The sequence below is a fragment of the Fusarium oxysporum genome, chromosome 7, assembly GCF_000149955.1.
Source record: "Fusarium oxysporum f. sp. lycopersici 4287 chromosome 7, whole genome shotgun sequence".
NCBI classification, from domain to species: Eukaryota; Fungi; Ascomycota; class Sordariomycetes; order Hypocreales; family Nectriaceae; genus Fusarium; species Fusarium oxysporum.
Window position 1 is genome coordinate 1,948,700 of NC_030992.1, and position 16,133 is coordinate 1,964,832.

General features: G+C 48.9%; 3 protein-coding genes across 4 annotated transcripts; 2 read left to right on the forward strand and 1 right to left on the reverse strand.

Annotated features, from left to right (window-relative positions):
• The first annotated feature begins 751 nt into the window (after nucleotides 1–751).
• Nucleotides 752–2,398, forward strand: FOXG_05339 (uncharacterized protein). Its single transcript, XM_018383555.1, has one exon. It carries the CDS (start codon nucleotides 1,020–1,022, stop codon nucleotides 1,599–1,601), a length of 582 nt encoding a protein of 193 aa, XP_018240519.1. The 5' UTR covers nucleotides 752–1,019; the 3' UTR covers nucleotides 1,602–2,398.
• Nucleotides 779–3,505, reverse strand: FOXG_05340 (uncharacterized protein). Its single transcript, XM_018383556.1, has 2 exons — nucleotides 3,181–3,505; nucleotides 779–3,018 (listed from the first exon to the last, which is right to left on the reverse strand). The coding sequence occupies exons 1-2, from the start codon at nucleotides 3,214–3,216 to the stop codon at nucleotides 2,593–2,595; spliced, it is 462 nt and encodes a 153-aa protein (XP_018240520.1). The 5' UTR covers nucleotides 3,217–3,505; the 3' UTR covers nucleotides 779–2,592.
• Nucleotides 3,506–7,069: 3,564 nt separating this feature from the next.
• FOXG_05341 (glutamate-cysteine ligase) lies at nucleotides 7,070–10,699 on the forward strand. Of its 2 annotated transcripts, XM_018383558.1 has the most exons (6): nucleotides 7,070–7,800; nucleotides 7,852–7,924; nucleotides 7,996–8,061; nucleotides 8,112–8,275; nucleotides 8,327–9,035; nucleotides 9,090–10,699. In XM_018383558.1, the coding sequence occupies exons 1-6, from the start codon at nucleotides 7,790–7,792 to the stop codon at nucleotides 10,215–10,217; spliced, it is 2,151 nt and encodes a 716-aa protein (XP_018240522.1). In that variant the 5' UTR covers nucleotides 7,070–7,789; the 3' UTR covers nucleotides 10,218–10,699. The 2 variants fall into 2 exon arrangements, with proteins under 2 accessions (XP_018240522.1, XP_018240521.1); XM_018383557.1 differs by having other exon boundaries at nucleotides 7,071–7,800; nucleotides 8,327–10,699.
• Nucleotides 10,700–16,133: the final 5,434 nt, after the last annotated feature.

Below are 16,133 nucleotides of genomic sequence, written 5' to 3' on the forward strand. Positions count from 1 at the left end.
AGGTGGAAATTCGATCATGCTTTAGGGCCTTGTATTTTCTTTTGTCTCTGGTAGGTCGGATGTGTTTGAGATTCATGCAGGAGGATTCAATGAAATTGACCATGGAGCATGATGGTGTATGGATCATACATAGGTGACAAGGGTGTCAAAGTATAAATCGAGACTGACCTGGGTTGTGATATTGGATTCTCGGGGTCCAGGGTGCCAGCATATCAAGATGAGTATGGACAGGCAACTAGGATATGACCGCTTGGCATTTAGGATAACATGATTGCTGTGACCGTGCTATATAAGAAACTAGTGCTGGCGGACTTGTTGAGTCTGTGGGCTTAGTATCTGGATCGCGTATTTTACTCTGGACCGTTGGATGGGTAACTCGTTACGGTATATCTCTTAAGATATTGGTTTCTAGATTGCATTTACAGTATTACTTTATTTCAAGATCCTGTCCATCGTAGTAGCTCCATGGGCGGGTCAGAACTATGTAATTCATCAGCTGTGATTGGTTCAGGCTTGTTATAAGAAACTGTACTTTGAAGCTGCAAGCAGAACGACAGAATGGAATAGATAGGTACCTTACCTACTAAGTTTTGTTCATCTACCAAGTTGAGGCAGAGTCTTGTGTACATCAAAGGTCTTGTATTCAAGAAACCTAAAACATAGACTACTAAGGCACTTAGGTTCGTTTGTGAAATGGGGGTATAGGGATCCTGTACACTGACGCGGGGTTATAAAAAGCATACGGCATATGAAGTACTTATAATGCAGTACCTTTGCAGAAGTACCTTATCAGTCAAGTTGGATATTGGACAATACCAGAGTACCCTCATACTATTAAACTACCTAGATTTTGGTGAATAACTGCCAATTGATAGCGTTAGCGCCACTGCAAATCGTTGCGGTTTCATCATCTGTGCCACTTATTTTTGTCCCCCCCGCACCTTGATAACTTCAACAACTTTTTCTGCCTCCTCCTCAACTTGATACACAACCACAGCGACAAACCACCAAAGACGTACATGCTCCGTCGCCTCTTCACCACCATGGCCGAATCAGCATCCAAGCGCGTCAAGACCACGGGCAACGGTCCTCTCATCGGCACTCACAATGGTCACTTCCACGCTGACGAGGCCCTCGCCGTCCACATGCTCCGCCGTCTCCCCGCCTACCGCGATGCCTCTCTTGTCCGTACCCGCGACCCTGCCGTCCTGGCTACCTGCCACACTGTTGTCGACGTTGGCGGTGAGTACGACGCTGAGAAGCGCCGTTTCGATCATCATCAGCGCGGCTTCACAACTACCTTTCCCGGTCGCCCTACAAAGCTCTCCAGCGCCGGTCTTGTCTTCCTGCACTTTGGCCGCGCCATCGTTGCTGAGCGCCTTGGACAACCCGAGGACTCTGCCGACGTTGAATTGATTTACGAGAAGCTGTACGAGAACTTCGTTGAAGCCCTCGACGCCCACGACAATGGTATTTCTGTTTTCGACCCTGCGGGTATCGCCGCTGCAGGTCTTGAGAAACGCTTCAGCGATGGCGCCTTTGGCCTTGGTGCCATGGTCGGACGTCTGAACCCCCAAGTGGAACGACCCTACGCCATCTGATCCCGCTGAGGCTCAGGCAGCTGAGGATGCCAAGTTCAACGAGGCCAGCAACCGCATTGGCGAGGAGTTCGACAGAGATCTTGACGGCTATGCCGGTTCTTGGCTCCCTGCCCGCACCATTGTCCAGGAAGCCTTCACCAAGCGCACACAATACGACGAGCAGGGCCGTCTTCTTGTCCTCGAAGGCCAGTCTGTGCCCTGGAAGGACCACCTCTATACTCTCGAGGACGGTACTCCTTCGGTGCTCTACGTTTTGTACGCTGAGAAGCCTGAGCCTGGCGCCAAGTGGCGTATCCAGTGCGTTCCTGAGAGCAAGGACTCATTCGTCAGTCGAAAGCCCTTGCCCGAGGCATGGAGAGGATTCCGCGATGCTGAGCTAGATGGCATCAGTGGCATTCCTGGCTGCGTCTTTGTCCATGCAGCTGGCTTCATTGGTGGCAACAAGACTTTCGAGGGTGCCAAGCAAATGGCGCTCAAGGCTCTGGGTCCTTAAAAAGAGCATCACCACCTGGAAACCATTTAGGGTGAATGAACATTTCTACGAGATCATGGGGAAATACAAAAGTTCCGGGGAATACTACACGCGAAGACAAAAGGGGGGGATAAAAAAGGGAATGGAAATAGAAAGGATACTTCTGAAACGAAGCAGGTAGCTAAACGACCAAATGAACATGATAACCATTTGCGGAGAGTGTGGTGTTTCTCCCACCCTGCCGCTGTCAAACAATCTATCCGATGATTCCAGATCGAGATATGTCCCCCATGTGTGCGAGCCAGATTGTCTGCCAATTCCCAAACGCCAACTGTGCGATCCTCGTAAGTCGTCAAAACCGATTTCGCAATCCACCACAAGCCCACGCACAAGGCTTCTTACAAAAGAAACAAACGTTTCATGTTTTGCGAGGCAAAAATGAAAAAATAAAATAATAAAAATACTCTTTCTTTGTTCCTGCTCAGTTGCACTTTTCTTTTACCATTTTCATTCAACGCTCTATCGTCGGATTGGGATGCCCTCGCCGCCAGCGGCAACAGGCTCAGGTATAGCAGCATCTGCATCCTTGGACTTGTCGGCATCATTACCCTCGGTCTCGTCAGCGCTTGTCTCGCTCTTGAGGAAGCTGCTCTCCTTGATAGGGCTGCCAGCCTGGATGCCGGGCACGGAGCCGTGGTGGGCGTGCTTGGGTACGTTGGCTCCGGAGCCGTTCACCGGGGACGAGAGGTGGGGTATGTTCTCGGGGACTGGGTGCTGAGAGCCGACGGCACCAGCATCAACGCCGTCGCCCTTGCCGGCCTTGGACATGGCATAGTCGCCTGAGTCGAAGTATTTGCGGTCCTTGAGATGCTTGGCGAAGTGGTCGGATCGAGAGGGCAGCTTGCCGTAGAGGCGGAAAAGACGCTGCTCCTCAGGAGTGAGTGACTACAACGAAGGGTTGGCGTCAGCAAGGTATTCGGTACGATTGAAGATCGTGTCGGTGTAGATGTTGCGAGGAGGGATTGATATTGACGGGTATCATGGTCATCGAGTCATGCACAGAGGGGAGCTCGAATCGCCTAAGGTTGGTCTCCAAGGGCAGCTTACCTTGACGTCGACTTTGTTCTTCTGATGAGGGTTCATGGCGAAAGAAGTACTGCTGATACGCTAAGGTCGAAATCACAAGTGAAGGGGTGAGGATCGGGTCGAAGGACAAATGTGTACAGTGGTCTCTTGGTATTTAGACAAGCAAAGAGTTCGTTTTGAAAAGGACCAAGATCGAGCGAGAATGGCGGGGGGATTTATTGGAGGAGCCACAGGGTAGCAGTAGCAGTAGCGGTGGCAGCAAGGGATTAGGGATTGATGATTGTGCCTGATTGGGGGGCTCGAGAGCAGTTGGGTATGATGTAGCTGTGAGCCTGAGAGGTTTAGTGGGGTAGCGAGTTTCAGTGAGGTGTATGAAGATAGAGGGGCGGCTGCTTAGCTGTATACACGTCATAAGCGCATGGGGTGCAACGTGGACAGCCAACTCGATTATTGATGTGTACCTCTGTTTTAACGAAACTCGTGTTTGTCTCTTCTCGGGGATGATTCGTATCTATGTATGCTTATCTTTTCTCCAAAATTGACAGCATGTGCATTCTCTCCTGTCCCCTTTCTGTACTTCACGTGTCGATTTGACTACAACTTCACTCTCCAACAGCCAATATCAGCGCATGATAAACTTACTGTACATGGGTGGCGATGTCAAATAATCAAATTCTGTCGAGCTGTACCAGGCAACACAGTATCATCGGGTAACTACAGCAATGCAATGATCCGCGCTGCATAAATTGTGTCTGTGTCTTTGCCCCAAGCATGACAATGACCCGTGCTTCTTTGCTTCCTGGTTGGGCATTGCTTATCCAGCAGGAATCGCAATAAGCCTTTAACATCTACCTGTTTTATGGGTCGACAGTGAATTGGACGAAGGAACATCCTCACTGGGTATCGAGAGTGCCATCGACATTTGACAGTACCCCGAAGTCACTAGGATCGACAGGGCGACTTGCTCGTCCCCTGGTAGCTTGCATTGAAGTTAACATCCATTGATACCCAGTGGATAATCAAAAGCCACGGTCTATGGGGTCAGGTTTGGGAGCCATAATTGGGCTGCTGGACCCCAGACAGCGGTACTGTCAAGCATGCTGTGCTCGGGAACGCAGCTTGTTGCGATATGGAGTATGGTTGTACGGATGAGTCAAGACAACATCGAAGCGAAGCGAGTGACGCGTTGTTGGTGAGTACCGTCTTGACACACCAAGCATGAAGAGACTCCGTCGTTTGCCAGTCAAATAGTTGTCTTGCGTTTCATTACGCTCTGCTCTTGTGTCGTGCTTATCTATAAGCATTCTCTTGACTGGATGTCAGTGGGCGAGAGCCGAGAGATTCTAGTAGCAGAGTTCATGGTTGGCTCGGTTCGCCTCGATAAGGACATGAAATGCGGCTTACTTTCTTTACGTTAAGCTAGCCCTGGGCTCCATCGCTCACATGGCATTCTTTCTAGCGTCATCAGCCATCCATTGAGCTAGGAACGGAAGCCAGCACACTGCGGCACCACAAACACCATTACCGGCATTCCATCTCCGGGTTGTTTTGCACTGTGTCTCCCTCCTCTTATCGGGAAAGATACTCCTTTCTCGTCCATGTCATTGCTGTCGGGTTTCTTTAAATTCCAGCTACTTCTGACGTGTTATTATAAGTACCACAAACCCACACTTGTTGTTCTCCGACCGAAGGACTACTGTTGCAACCACAATGGTAACCACTTGAGCAAAGAATCAGTGATACACACGGCTCTTCTTGGTTCTGGCTTTTAAAGCTCAAAGGGATGCCGGCTGCTGATCATCGTTCTTGGGATAGAGTTCGTTATGTTGGGCGCAAAGCGGAAGCTTGACGCACCCCGCAAGCCAGCCCCGGGGTACTAACTAATGCAGAGGTGCAGTCAAAGGTCTACCTATCACCAGAATCTCCCATTGTGAAGAGGGCAGCAGTGGCTGGCTTGTTGATGAAGATGTGGCATGGCGTCAAAGTCAAAACCAGAACTGATGCTTCCTGTCGGCAGTTGATCAATCCATCACTGCAAATGGCACTGATCGGATTGCTGATGTTTGACATGATCAGTCATTGGTCTTCTTGGCTCAGCCATTAAAAATTATGATAGCAACGTCTTGCGTCTCAGTGTGCGTCGAGACTTAGTGGTTGCTAGAGAGCTAACTTATACCGGCCTTTGTCTTGTTGGGACCAGTATTACGGTTTCCAGCATGGGTATTTCAGACACTGGATCCCGGAATCCGTCATTCCCATTATTGCTGTATGCATATTCCTATGTCTAAATCCGCTGAATAAGTCGCCAAGGTTGGTAGTTGAGGAGGTCCGAGCCATGTTGATCAACACTTAAGAGAAATGTTCGATTCACAGCATAACTATTCATTCTGCTGTGCATCCAAGAACAGTGTTGTATCATGTTGTGCCAGCTTTGGTAGTAGTTAAGCACCCACAATCACTCATCATCATGCAGCATCCTTCCGTGCGCCAGTTGCACCCTGTTGGTTACAGCTACCTAGTGTCGCATGACTAAAAAACGACGGGCTCGTTCTGTGTTGGCTGCAATACTAGCTACGTTGGAAGGAGGGGGCGACAACTTACAGTGCTCTAGACCGGGCTGGGTTTCAGCTGTGACGAAGCAGTCGCCAATGGTTGTTGCTGGAGATGTGCAGTGATTTCCCTTTACCCGTTCTGTTCTGCCTGGTATGTCATTGGGGTGCTAATCTCGGATCGATCAATTCGATAAGGGCCTCGGGCTTTTGGACATCGAGGGGGTTTAGTTCAACCCGGTAAATTCATGGAAACCGACGGGGATAGGTCGGATGTGTTTGTTCTTGAAGCAGGATACTGAAGCTGAACAGTCCAATCAGGTGTACGAGACTGTGGCGGCAACTCTGAGTGAGATGACTGTTTCAGATGTATATTGTTTGTTCTGGAACGATGTTAGAAGCATCGAAGTTGCTTGAGAAACAAACGCCTTATTACTGTTCACGACCATGGAGATTGTTGCAATTCTGTAGTGGTTGAATACTCGTTGAACTAGGGACTGGGCATTCTTTGGGAGTAACATTGGCCCTCAACATAGGTACTAAGGTAGTACAAGGGTTACTACTGGTCTCTCAATAGTCAGTGGGTTTACGTACGATCTGCTGCATCGATGAATCGTTGTTTTAGTAATTAAACAATGCTATTGTAAGCAAACGGTTATCGGCTATACGGTTGTACGGTTACACGGAGCTCAAGGCATGGTACGGGAATCGCATTGTCTGGGGACTCGGTAGGGCTGACTTGTATGGATGGACTCTTTTCAACAGATGCTTAGCAACATAGGCTCACCATACGAACAATGGTGCACCGGATCAACTAGGACAACGGCGATATAGCTAGCAGGTATAGGTAGTAGCTAAACAGTATATAATACTTTCCTCCTCTACTTTCTGCCTACCTACCCTATATCATTTCTATGCAAAATGCCGTGGTAGATATCTCCTCTTAGAGCTAGCGCGATAAGTTTTCCAGAACCTGACCGGATCGGGAGGTTGGCCGGATGGCATCATCAGGGCCTTGTCTGATTTGATGTTTTGGACTCGATTTCTAAGCAGAAATATCCGCTTCTTAGCGACGCAACATAACGCAACAACCATCACAAGCCGATGAGTTTAACGACGAGGGACAAGGGAGAGATGATGAAATAGAAAATGGAGATCGGGGGAAAATAGGTAGAAGATAAGCACCTCAGTTGTTCCCACAAGAGAGACAAGCCACCACCCAACCATATCAGTCCCTTTGATGCTCTATCATATCAAACCCATATCATTCATAGTCTGGGCTAGTTGATGCTCTTCGGCGCTTCTCTTCTTTACTTTGACAACGGGCGAACCCGCGGAATTGGACCTGAATCTCGGCTGCCAAAAAAAAAAAAAAAAAACAGGAAAGACTCTTGTATTTATTACCTATCGAAGCTACCTCACTCTAGAAGTTTAAACTTTCCCCTGTTCTTCTCTTGTCCTCTTCCACTACTCCCCCCATCAACTATACAACTATATCCCCCTCTATTCAAACTTGCCCTGGACCACTGATCGACACGGGCCGTTTAATTTTTTTGCTGTCTCTGTCTTTGACATCCGAGACTTTTTTTGGTGACGCTTCGGGTCGTCGCTCAACCAGTCTAATTAACTGGAACCTCGGTCTACTGATTTATCGACTGACTAGAGCGTGACTCTATCTATCGTCGTATCGGTTTCTGATTGAACAGGTTTTCCTTGTTGTTATACTTAAAAAGTCAAACTCCGCGCCAACTCCGATATCGTGGAGAACAAGAACCTTTACGCCTAGCGTCCACCAACCCCCGGTTTCGCTTTATCAAAGAGTTTGTTCTCTTGATACTCTCCTCCTCAGAAAAACTCATTCTCGGTATATACGATACGACTGGCGCAGTCTGTTCAGTCAGAGCAGCCTAGTTTCTAGGTTTAGAGGCTCATATCTCATCACTTTACCCGATTCTCATTACCCGGTTTCGTCATTTTGAACAAAATCTTTCCGAATACCGATCACACCTTACGGCAACTCCAAGCAAGGTGGGCGCGCTCAGAAACCCCCCTTCAAAGCAAAACCAAGACTTTGTCTCACGATGGGTCTTCTGTAAGCCACAACTTATAACTCATAAGGTCTTATAAGCTGACCCAACTTTAGAGCCTTGGGAACAGCCCTCGATTGGCCTGATGCCAAGAAGCGCGCCCCTCAAGTCAGAGAATGGGGTATCAAGGTGAGTTTCTTTCTCACCCTTCATATCTAATTATCCGGTATAAGTGGTGATGGATTGCTAAATTTCTATAGCAACTTCTGGAGATATGGAACAAGGCCAAGGGAAAGGAGCGCGATGCTCTCCTCTGGGGCGACGAGGTTGGTTCAACCACATAAAACTGAATTATCTCAACTGACATCTTACCTAGGTCGAGTATCTTGTGGTAGTTTACTCAGAGGACAACCAGCGAGTGCTGTTATCTCTTCGTCAAGCAGAGATTCTTGAGGCACTGGCTACCGACAAGGAACTGGAAAAGCAAGGTGGTTGTGTCCCAGATCTTCAAGATGTGGATACAGCTGACGCGAAGAAAAAGTACATCAGACAGTCCCTAGACTTTGCCTTCACCTGCTGACCGTGAAATAGAGAGAGGACGATCCCCGTCTTTCACCCTGAGTTTGGACGTTTCATGCTGGAAGCGACCCCAGGTAAGCCTTGGGGTATCGGCTTCAAGGAGCTCCTCGACGTGGAACCAGACATGAAGTTGCGGAGAAAGATCGCCAAAGAGCACATGCTTTCAACTGAATATCCCATCACACTCACAACATACCCTCAAATCGGCGTTCCCGGACAATTCACCGATCCCTACTTTCCGCCCTCAGGACCGCGCCTTCGCTCTCAGTTTGTCCCGGATGAGATCGCCAACCCCCATATCAGATTCCCAACTCTAGCCGCGAACATACGATCTCGACGGGGCCGCAAGGTTCAGGTCAATGTTCCTATCTATCACGACAAGAACACACCAAGACCCTGGAAGGATCCTACCGTGGACTTTGACAAGCATGACTGGCCCGAAGACGATGACGTACGAAATGGAGCTGCCCCTGACGACTTCATCCATATGGATGCCATGGCTTTCGGAATGGGTAGTTGTTGTCTCCAGATCACTTTCCAGGCCAAGAACATCACCGAAGGAAGAATGCTCTATGATCAGCTGAGCCCGCTTGGTCCTATCATGCTAGCATTGACTGCTGCTACACCTGTGTATAAGGGGTTCCTTGCCAACACCGACGTGCGGTGGAATCAGATCAGCCGCTCCGTGGACTGCAGAACCCCCGAGGAGTTGGGAGAAAAGGTAAGTGCACTCTCATGCTCTACAAGTCGATCAGCACTTCTCACAATGGAACAGCCCCTCACAGAAGGTGTTCGAAGGATACCAAAGTCACGATACGCCTCCAACTCAACATATATTGCCATAGACCCTCGGTTAAGGAACGAGTACCTCGACCCTGACCTGGTCTACGACTCTGACATCAAGCGGCAACTTCTCGAAGGGGGCATGGATGATCGATTGGCCACTCACTTCGCTCACCTTTTCATCCGAGACCCCATTGTTGTCTTTGAAGAGGATCTCCAGGAGTTGGACCTCAGCAAGACTGACCACTTTGAGAACATTCAGTCAACTAACTGGCAGCACATGCGTTTCAAGCCTCCGCCTGCTGACAATAGCATCGGCTGGCGAGTCGAGTTCCGCTCCATGGAGATTCAGATCACGGATTTCGAGAACGCGGCTTTCTCTGTCTTTATGGTCTTGGTCACACGTGCAATCCTGTCATTTGACCTCAACTTCTACATCCCTATCAAGAAGGTCGACGAAAACATGGAGCGTGCACACGCAGTTGACGCTGTTCTGAAGGAGAAGTTCTACTTCCGGCGCAATCCTTTCCCTAGCCGCCCCTCGAGAGCCAACACCACCTTTGGTGACGACAGTCGACCCGGCTCAGCACATCCTAGTCGGCCAGCATCACCTGGAGGCCCAGTGGAGCACGAATTTGAAGAGATGACAGTGGATGATATTATCAACGGCTCAGAGTCGGGAGAATTTCCCGGCTTGATCCCCATTGTCGAGAGCTATCTTGACAGCGTCAACGTCGATGTATCGACTCGATGCCATCTGTCTACATATCTCGATCTGATTTCACGGCGAGCTTCAGGAAATCTTGACACAACAGCCAGATGGATCCGCAACTTCATTGATGTGCACCCCAGTTACAAGCATGACAGCGTCGTCAACGATGAGATCAACCATGATCTTATCGGCGCCGTGATTGCCATCGGCGAGCGGGAGACGGCCGGCCGTGACTTTGCGGGTCTCGGGATCCACGGCCTAGAGCGCCTGTTGAACGGCTTCCGTGGAGGATGCGGCGGTTCAAGCACAGCACCCAACGGAGAGACCAACGAAGCACAGGCGGATGCCACTAACGGGTCACTGAAGCGCAAGAGCGAGTGGATTGAAGGCCAGGAGACTGAGTCATGAGGGGAAGCGTCATTGAACTTTGGGTCGGCGTTCTTGGTTGCTTTTTTTGAGCATAATGGATGTATCTAGAAAGAGAAGAGCAGGGATCAACGCTGGTTTCAGGATATAGTTGCTATCTTGAAGGGCTATGCTGAGACACGGCACGGCTGTTACTGAAGGCCTTGAGGCAGCTAACTGACGGTGCCACACCAGAAAGATATATAAACATTGGGTGATTTTACGGTCGTCCGGGTGATGTATATTCTGCGTTCCCAAGACTGGAGGCTCGCTTCACATGCCCTAAACAAAGTACATCTTAAACGAGACTGTTCACTTGAACCAAGAATAGTGAAGTCTCCAGTGCTGAATAGAGTTCAGAACCAGACATTCAACTATACCACTCTCCGTAATGGCCCTGACGATCACATGACTCCGTCTTAGTCTGCATAGCACAGTTGACATGTCAAGTTTGCATTACGGGAATTATCTCGTTGTCTCTCTCGGAGCTTTCCCACAGCATGAGACAGAGCTAACTACCTAGGTAGGTGGGTAGCAAGCAGCTAATGGATGGATCAGATGGAGATGCCATCAAAACGCCTCCTTGTAAGCGAGCTGTCTCCGTAAGCGAGAGAGGGCAAAAACGTTGACCTTGGGTACCTCCTATTGCCGTGGCTGGCTGGAGGGAATTCTCAGCCGTGCCGTGCCGTGCCGGGGGGAGGTGAAGATGCAGTATAGCGCCTCCCGGCCGATTCTAGAAAGAAAGACACGGTTCTAGTTGTTGGTTGCTTTTGCTTTGCCGCTGCAAGAATCGCATGTCTTTGAGTTGTGGCAGTTTAAGGGGGCTTCTCTTTTTCAGGGGACCCCCTTTCTGTCTGGAATTCACGTAAAGATCCATAAATCCTGTTCTCTGGGCAAACAATAGCCACATTGGGGTAGCTTGGCGTGGCATTTGACGTGTAGTCTCAACTTTGATGTTTTGAGGAGATATAATGAGAGATATCAAACAGGCACCTTGACCGGTCGCCGCATTTGGAGAGTCAAGACACCGGTGAGGGTTCCCTACAGCTGATAGTGAACGGTAGAACTGAGTTATCATTATCGGTGAATTTATTCCTAGGCCGTAAGGTTCTGTAACTTATGATATCTTGGCTTTTTCCGTTCTGGTCCTTAGTCTAGTGAGGTGGGGGGGGGGGGAGGGTATCATCTACGATGATCTGTAACATGGTATTCTTAGCTCCGAGCTAGCTCGAGGCACGCAGCATGCGAGAGTGCGGCATATTGAAAATGGATGTAGCCACAGCGGGAAAAGATCTGCTAGGCAGAGGGAACGAAAGTGTCTGAGAAATGAGATTGTCGAACGGCGATGTGATCATGTGAGCGCCATACCAAGGCAGACAGTACAGTACAGTACAGTACAGTGAGAGAGCCAAAGAGAGACAAAGAGAAAGATACACTCGAAGAGTCAGATGGCCGAATCCGAATCCGATGCCGATGCCGATCCGAACGCGAAACTGACATCGGGGCCGAGGCGGGTTGAGTTGAGTTGAGATCCCGCGCCGGGTCCGGATCCGGAGGCCGGAGGATCAGACAAACTGACAAGATCAGGCATGATCAGTCAAGTCAGGTCAAGACAGGCCAAGAAAGACAGCATGAGGATGAAGGAAGAAACATGCATAGCTCGTTGGTCACAGTTGCAGGTTTGTTTGGCATGAATTCCCATGATAGACATGTTGACCATGCATCAACTGACTCGTCCATTCTCACCCTAGCAATCAGCAACCTCTACACAGGAACAGAGGACAGAGGACATAGACAGGTGATTGATTAGATAGATACCTAGATGATGCCCCCGAAAAGACAAAGAATGCAGATCTTTTCCTCGTATCCCTGTCTCGAAACTAGTGATGCAACTAGAGGTTAGTATTAACGGTGACCAACAGAATCTACAGCAGGGGATAGATAGTATTGGATTGTACGGTATCTTTTCCGCACGGGGCTGGGTTTAGTGGCCTTGTAGCAGAATTGAAGCTGATGGATGAGATGCAAGGAATCGGTGGTATACTTGCATATTGTACGGATCAGCAGCACAGTAGTACTGTACCTGCTATGTGATAGTTTTGAGTAAATACAAGACATTATATCTTACCCATATGATATGATATGTCTTTAATGCAACAATAACCAATATGGATCCTCTTCACGAGGAGATATACTAGCCAATAACGATAAATTACCATGTCTCACAACCAAGACCTACCTAGTAAGCCATCAACTCTATGGAAGTATACACGCCCTGCTGAAGCTGCCGTAGGTTCTGCACTTGCAATTGCCGAAGCACGCCGCCATTCCAAACTGGGCGTTGCGTTGCGTTGCGTAGCGTAGCTCTCAGACATTAAAGGCTCGATCGGATCGAAAAATTGACCAGTCGTTCCACCAACTTCGTCCATAGCGGAACAGCTCAAGTCAAGTCAACGGTCGGTCCAGGTCCAGGTCCAGCTGAGTGAGCCCCTGGGTTTTTGCCCGATCTAGCAGGCCGTATAATCTTGACGACGAGGTATTTGCTTAGTTGCAGATCTTGGCAGTAGCGACGGTAGAGATTCGACTGATGCTCATCTCGATCTGGTACCTGCTAGCTACTCTCTACTGTATGTACTGTGCTTCAAAGCTTGCAGAGTCATGTCCCCAGTTGGTGGCTTTTCGCCGTTGTGACGGCTTCGGCCCAGACTCGGCCGTGTGTGTGTGCGTGCGTATGCATAACCGAACTCAACTCAACTGTTAGTCTTGAGGAAACGGGTTTCTGGGCTATCAAAAAGTAAAAAAAAAGAAAAGAAAAGAAGAAGAAGAAGACAAGGTGACGTCGCCGCGTTGAATATCTCGGCAGTTGTGTTGTTTGCTGCCAAATGTCCAATATTGTAGAGTCATCAAAGGGGACTCTCCGTTAAACCAGGCCCATTCTCCGAAATGAAACAAAACAAATCGAAGTTCCCTTGTTTGTCTTATTCTCCTTTTTAGAATACTACATACACCAAATGCTAGATCAGAGACCCTTAATCCACCTCCATGCAACGTCAAAATGCAAGGGATCAAACCCTCACATCACATCACATCCAGCAGGCAACCAACTGACTAATAACCGATATCTGTCACCGAAAACGAAAACGCCCTTGATGCAAAACCACGAGGCCCTTTAGCTTGTCACATTCCTAAGTGGCTTAGCCAACTTTCTCGTCTTTGAACTCCCCCAACTCCTCGTCTAGGCGGGCGTATACTCTTCTCCCTTGCATATGTCTACTACTCGAAGCCCGTGATTCAACCCCTCGTGCTTACCATGCTAGTGACATGTCTGTACCGACTCCATACAGGATCCCATCCCAAGGACCCCCGGGTGAAGAATATGCTTAGGCCGAGGGAGGCAGAGACAAAGAACGTGAACTAGACCCGGAGACCTCGAAAAGGACCCTTGCTCCCCTCCTCTCGGGTGGGAATTCCACGTGGCGGCGGCGGGCCCTATTCCCGTCTCGCAACTTGGCTTTGTCTCTCTGGAATGTCGGCGGTTGAAGAGCGTCAAGTATGAGCCAAGAATGACGACGAAATAGGGTTGAAACGGTATCTTATAGAGTTTGTTTTCATAGGTAGGTAGGTAGATAAATAAATAACTCATCTCAACTCAACTCAATAGTGATCTAACAAATACGCTCAGTTCTCCTTCCAAAGATGTCCTAGCATCTTAAACGTGGTGGTGGAGGTCTTTGAGTGTCTATCCGTGTCTCTTGTCCTTGTCTTGGGCCTTGGCCTCTTCCGTGGCGTCATGTCTGAGGCCTTCTATACCCGAATCACCAGAAGGTGTTATGTATAGTAGGTCTAGCTGAAGGTCAAATCAATCCATTCTATGTGCAGTACAGCACAGTAGGTAGGTACATTGCAGTCTAGAAAACTTGCTCAGTAAAGAGGCGTATGTATTACTGTAGGTCTCACGGCAATGCACAACACACATGGTTTGGCATGCCACCCGCCAGAGCCTCACAGAAGGACGATAATTTTTTAGACCAACTCCTAGATCCTCTATGGATAAGCCACATGGATACTTACATGATAACCTCCGTACATGTAATGGCCATGTAACGCGACAGCAGAGAATCCGGCCAAGCACTTGCAGACACGCGGCACAGAGGGTGAGCCCTTTTATCTTGTTCTCGCCCGTGTCACCGTCACCGTCACCGTGCCTGTCACAGCCATTGTGATACAGGAGAGTAAGGGAGAGTTTCTCATCCACATCTCACATCTCACATCCCTCCCTCCCTCTCTTTGCCACAGACTGTATGTTATATAATCCTTCCTGTGCTCCTGTCCTACAGTTCAACTCACCATATAATAGGGAAGGACCAGGGAAGATCTTGGAAAGACGTGCAGATCGCGTGCTTGCAGCCATGTTTCTGATCAAGTATCACAAGAAACAGCGCATACGAGGCCTTGTGGAATCCTCTCTTGCATTGCACATCCGTCTGGTGGATTTGTTCGGGTTTGGGTGGTTCAGGCATCAAGACATATTTATGTATGTCTGGTCTGGGGATGACTTCGCAATCGCACGCAGACAGATCTTTTGATGTATTGTTGTACATGAAAATGTATCTGACATTACTGATACTGTGCTTGGGTTTGTCATGGCCCATACAAGTATCGGATGGAGAACCTAGCATGGGGAGTTAACATAATATCTATATCAGACGAATAACTAACACTTACACGTACATGACTGATGATCTCATAATGCTTTTATGATGGTAACTACCTTCTCGATACTTTCGTCTTATCTTGTCTTGTCTCGTCTTGTCTCGTCTATATTGTCTTGTACTCCGTAGCCTGTCCAGAAACTCACATCCTCAACACCATCGCCAGCAACTCAGAAGCACATGTACATGCACGCACGTTCCCGTGTCCGATGAGTCCAAGCAAGCTACCCGTTCGTCAGATCTCCCGCTCGTGCCTTGATCAGCCTCCCCTCCCGTCCTCGTCTCCCATGTCCTACCCCCTATTGTCCTGTGTAACTCGGCCTGTCGAACGACTTGCTCACTAATGCCTCCAGTGCCCTGGCCCGCATTGCCTTGTTGGCTTCTGTTTTAAAAGTCACATCCCGTACAGATGAGCTGGCACCCGCTATTCCCGTCTCGTAGTCCTTACGGGGAGTGGATGATCTCGAAAAGGGTAGAGGAACAGTTTGCTTCATACATTCGATCCAGCACATACTAACAAGCTGGGTTGTCTGTCTACCCGCCTGTCTGTTTGTTTGTTGTACCTGCAATGCGCCCACTTCTTCTAAACACTAAAGCAAGACACTGTAGATCTATGCAAGGCCGAGATATCATGATGTACTCCTAACCCACCAAGGCAAATGATCGTCCCTCATCTCCAGAAATGACTAATTAAGCTTCGCCAATCTTTCGATAGTCTCGATGCCCAAGTGGCAAATACTTCCGTCTCTGCATCCGCTGCTTCTATTGGGCTGCGTAAAATGATACTCAAGCTTACATTCACACTTGCAGACTGTCACAGGGATATGTGCACATTCGAGTTCGGCATAGTCACTTTGTGATTTCTCTTTTACCGCCCTTGACATCTCCTTTGCTGTAGACTCCCTGGCCTTGTTGGCGTTGCTTTCAGCGATAGGCCTAGACACATGTCCTTGGTACCTTCAATTTACTCCTCTTCATGCCAAGTAATCTTTCCGCTTGGATACATGCCGTAAAACCATTGTAGTTTTCCTCCCAGTATAACGAATCCCACCCCATATAAAATTTCCTATCTCCTCCGTAGGAGCAAGGCCAACAAACACCTCCATTGCTGATGTTGCGATGATTGCTCTCCGCTGCCCTCCGCCCACCCCAGTAATTTCTCCACTATCGCGTGGCCCAAGAAATCTCTTTTGTCTAGAAAGTCAAA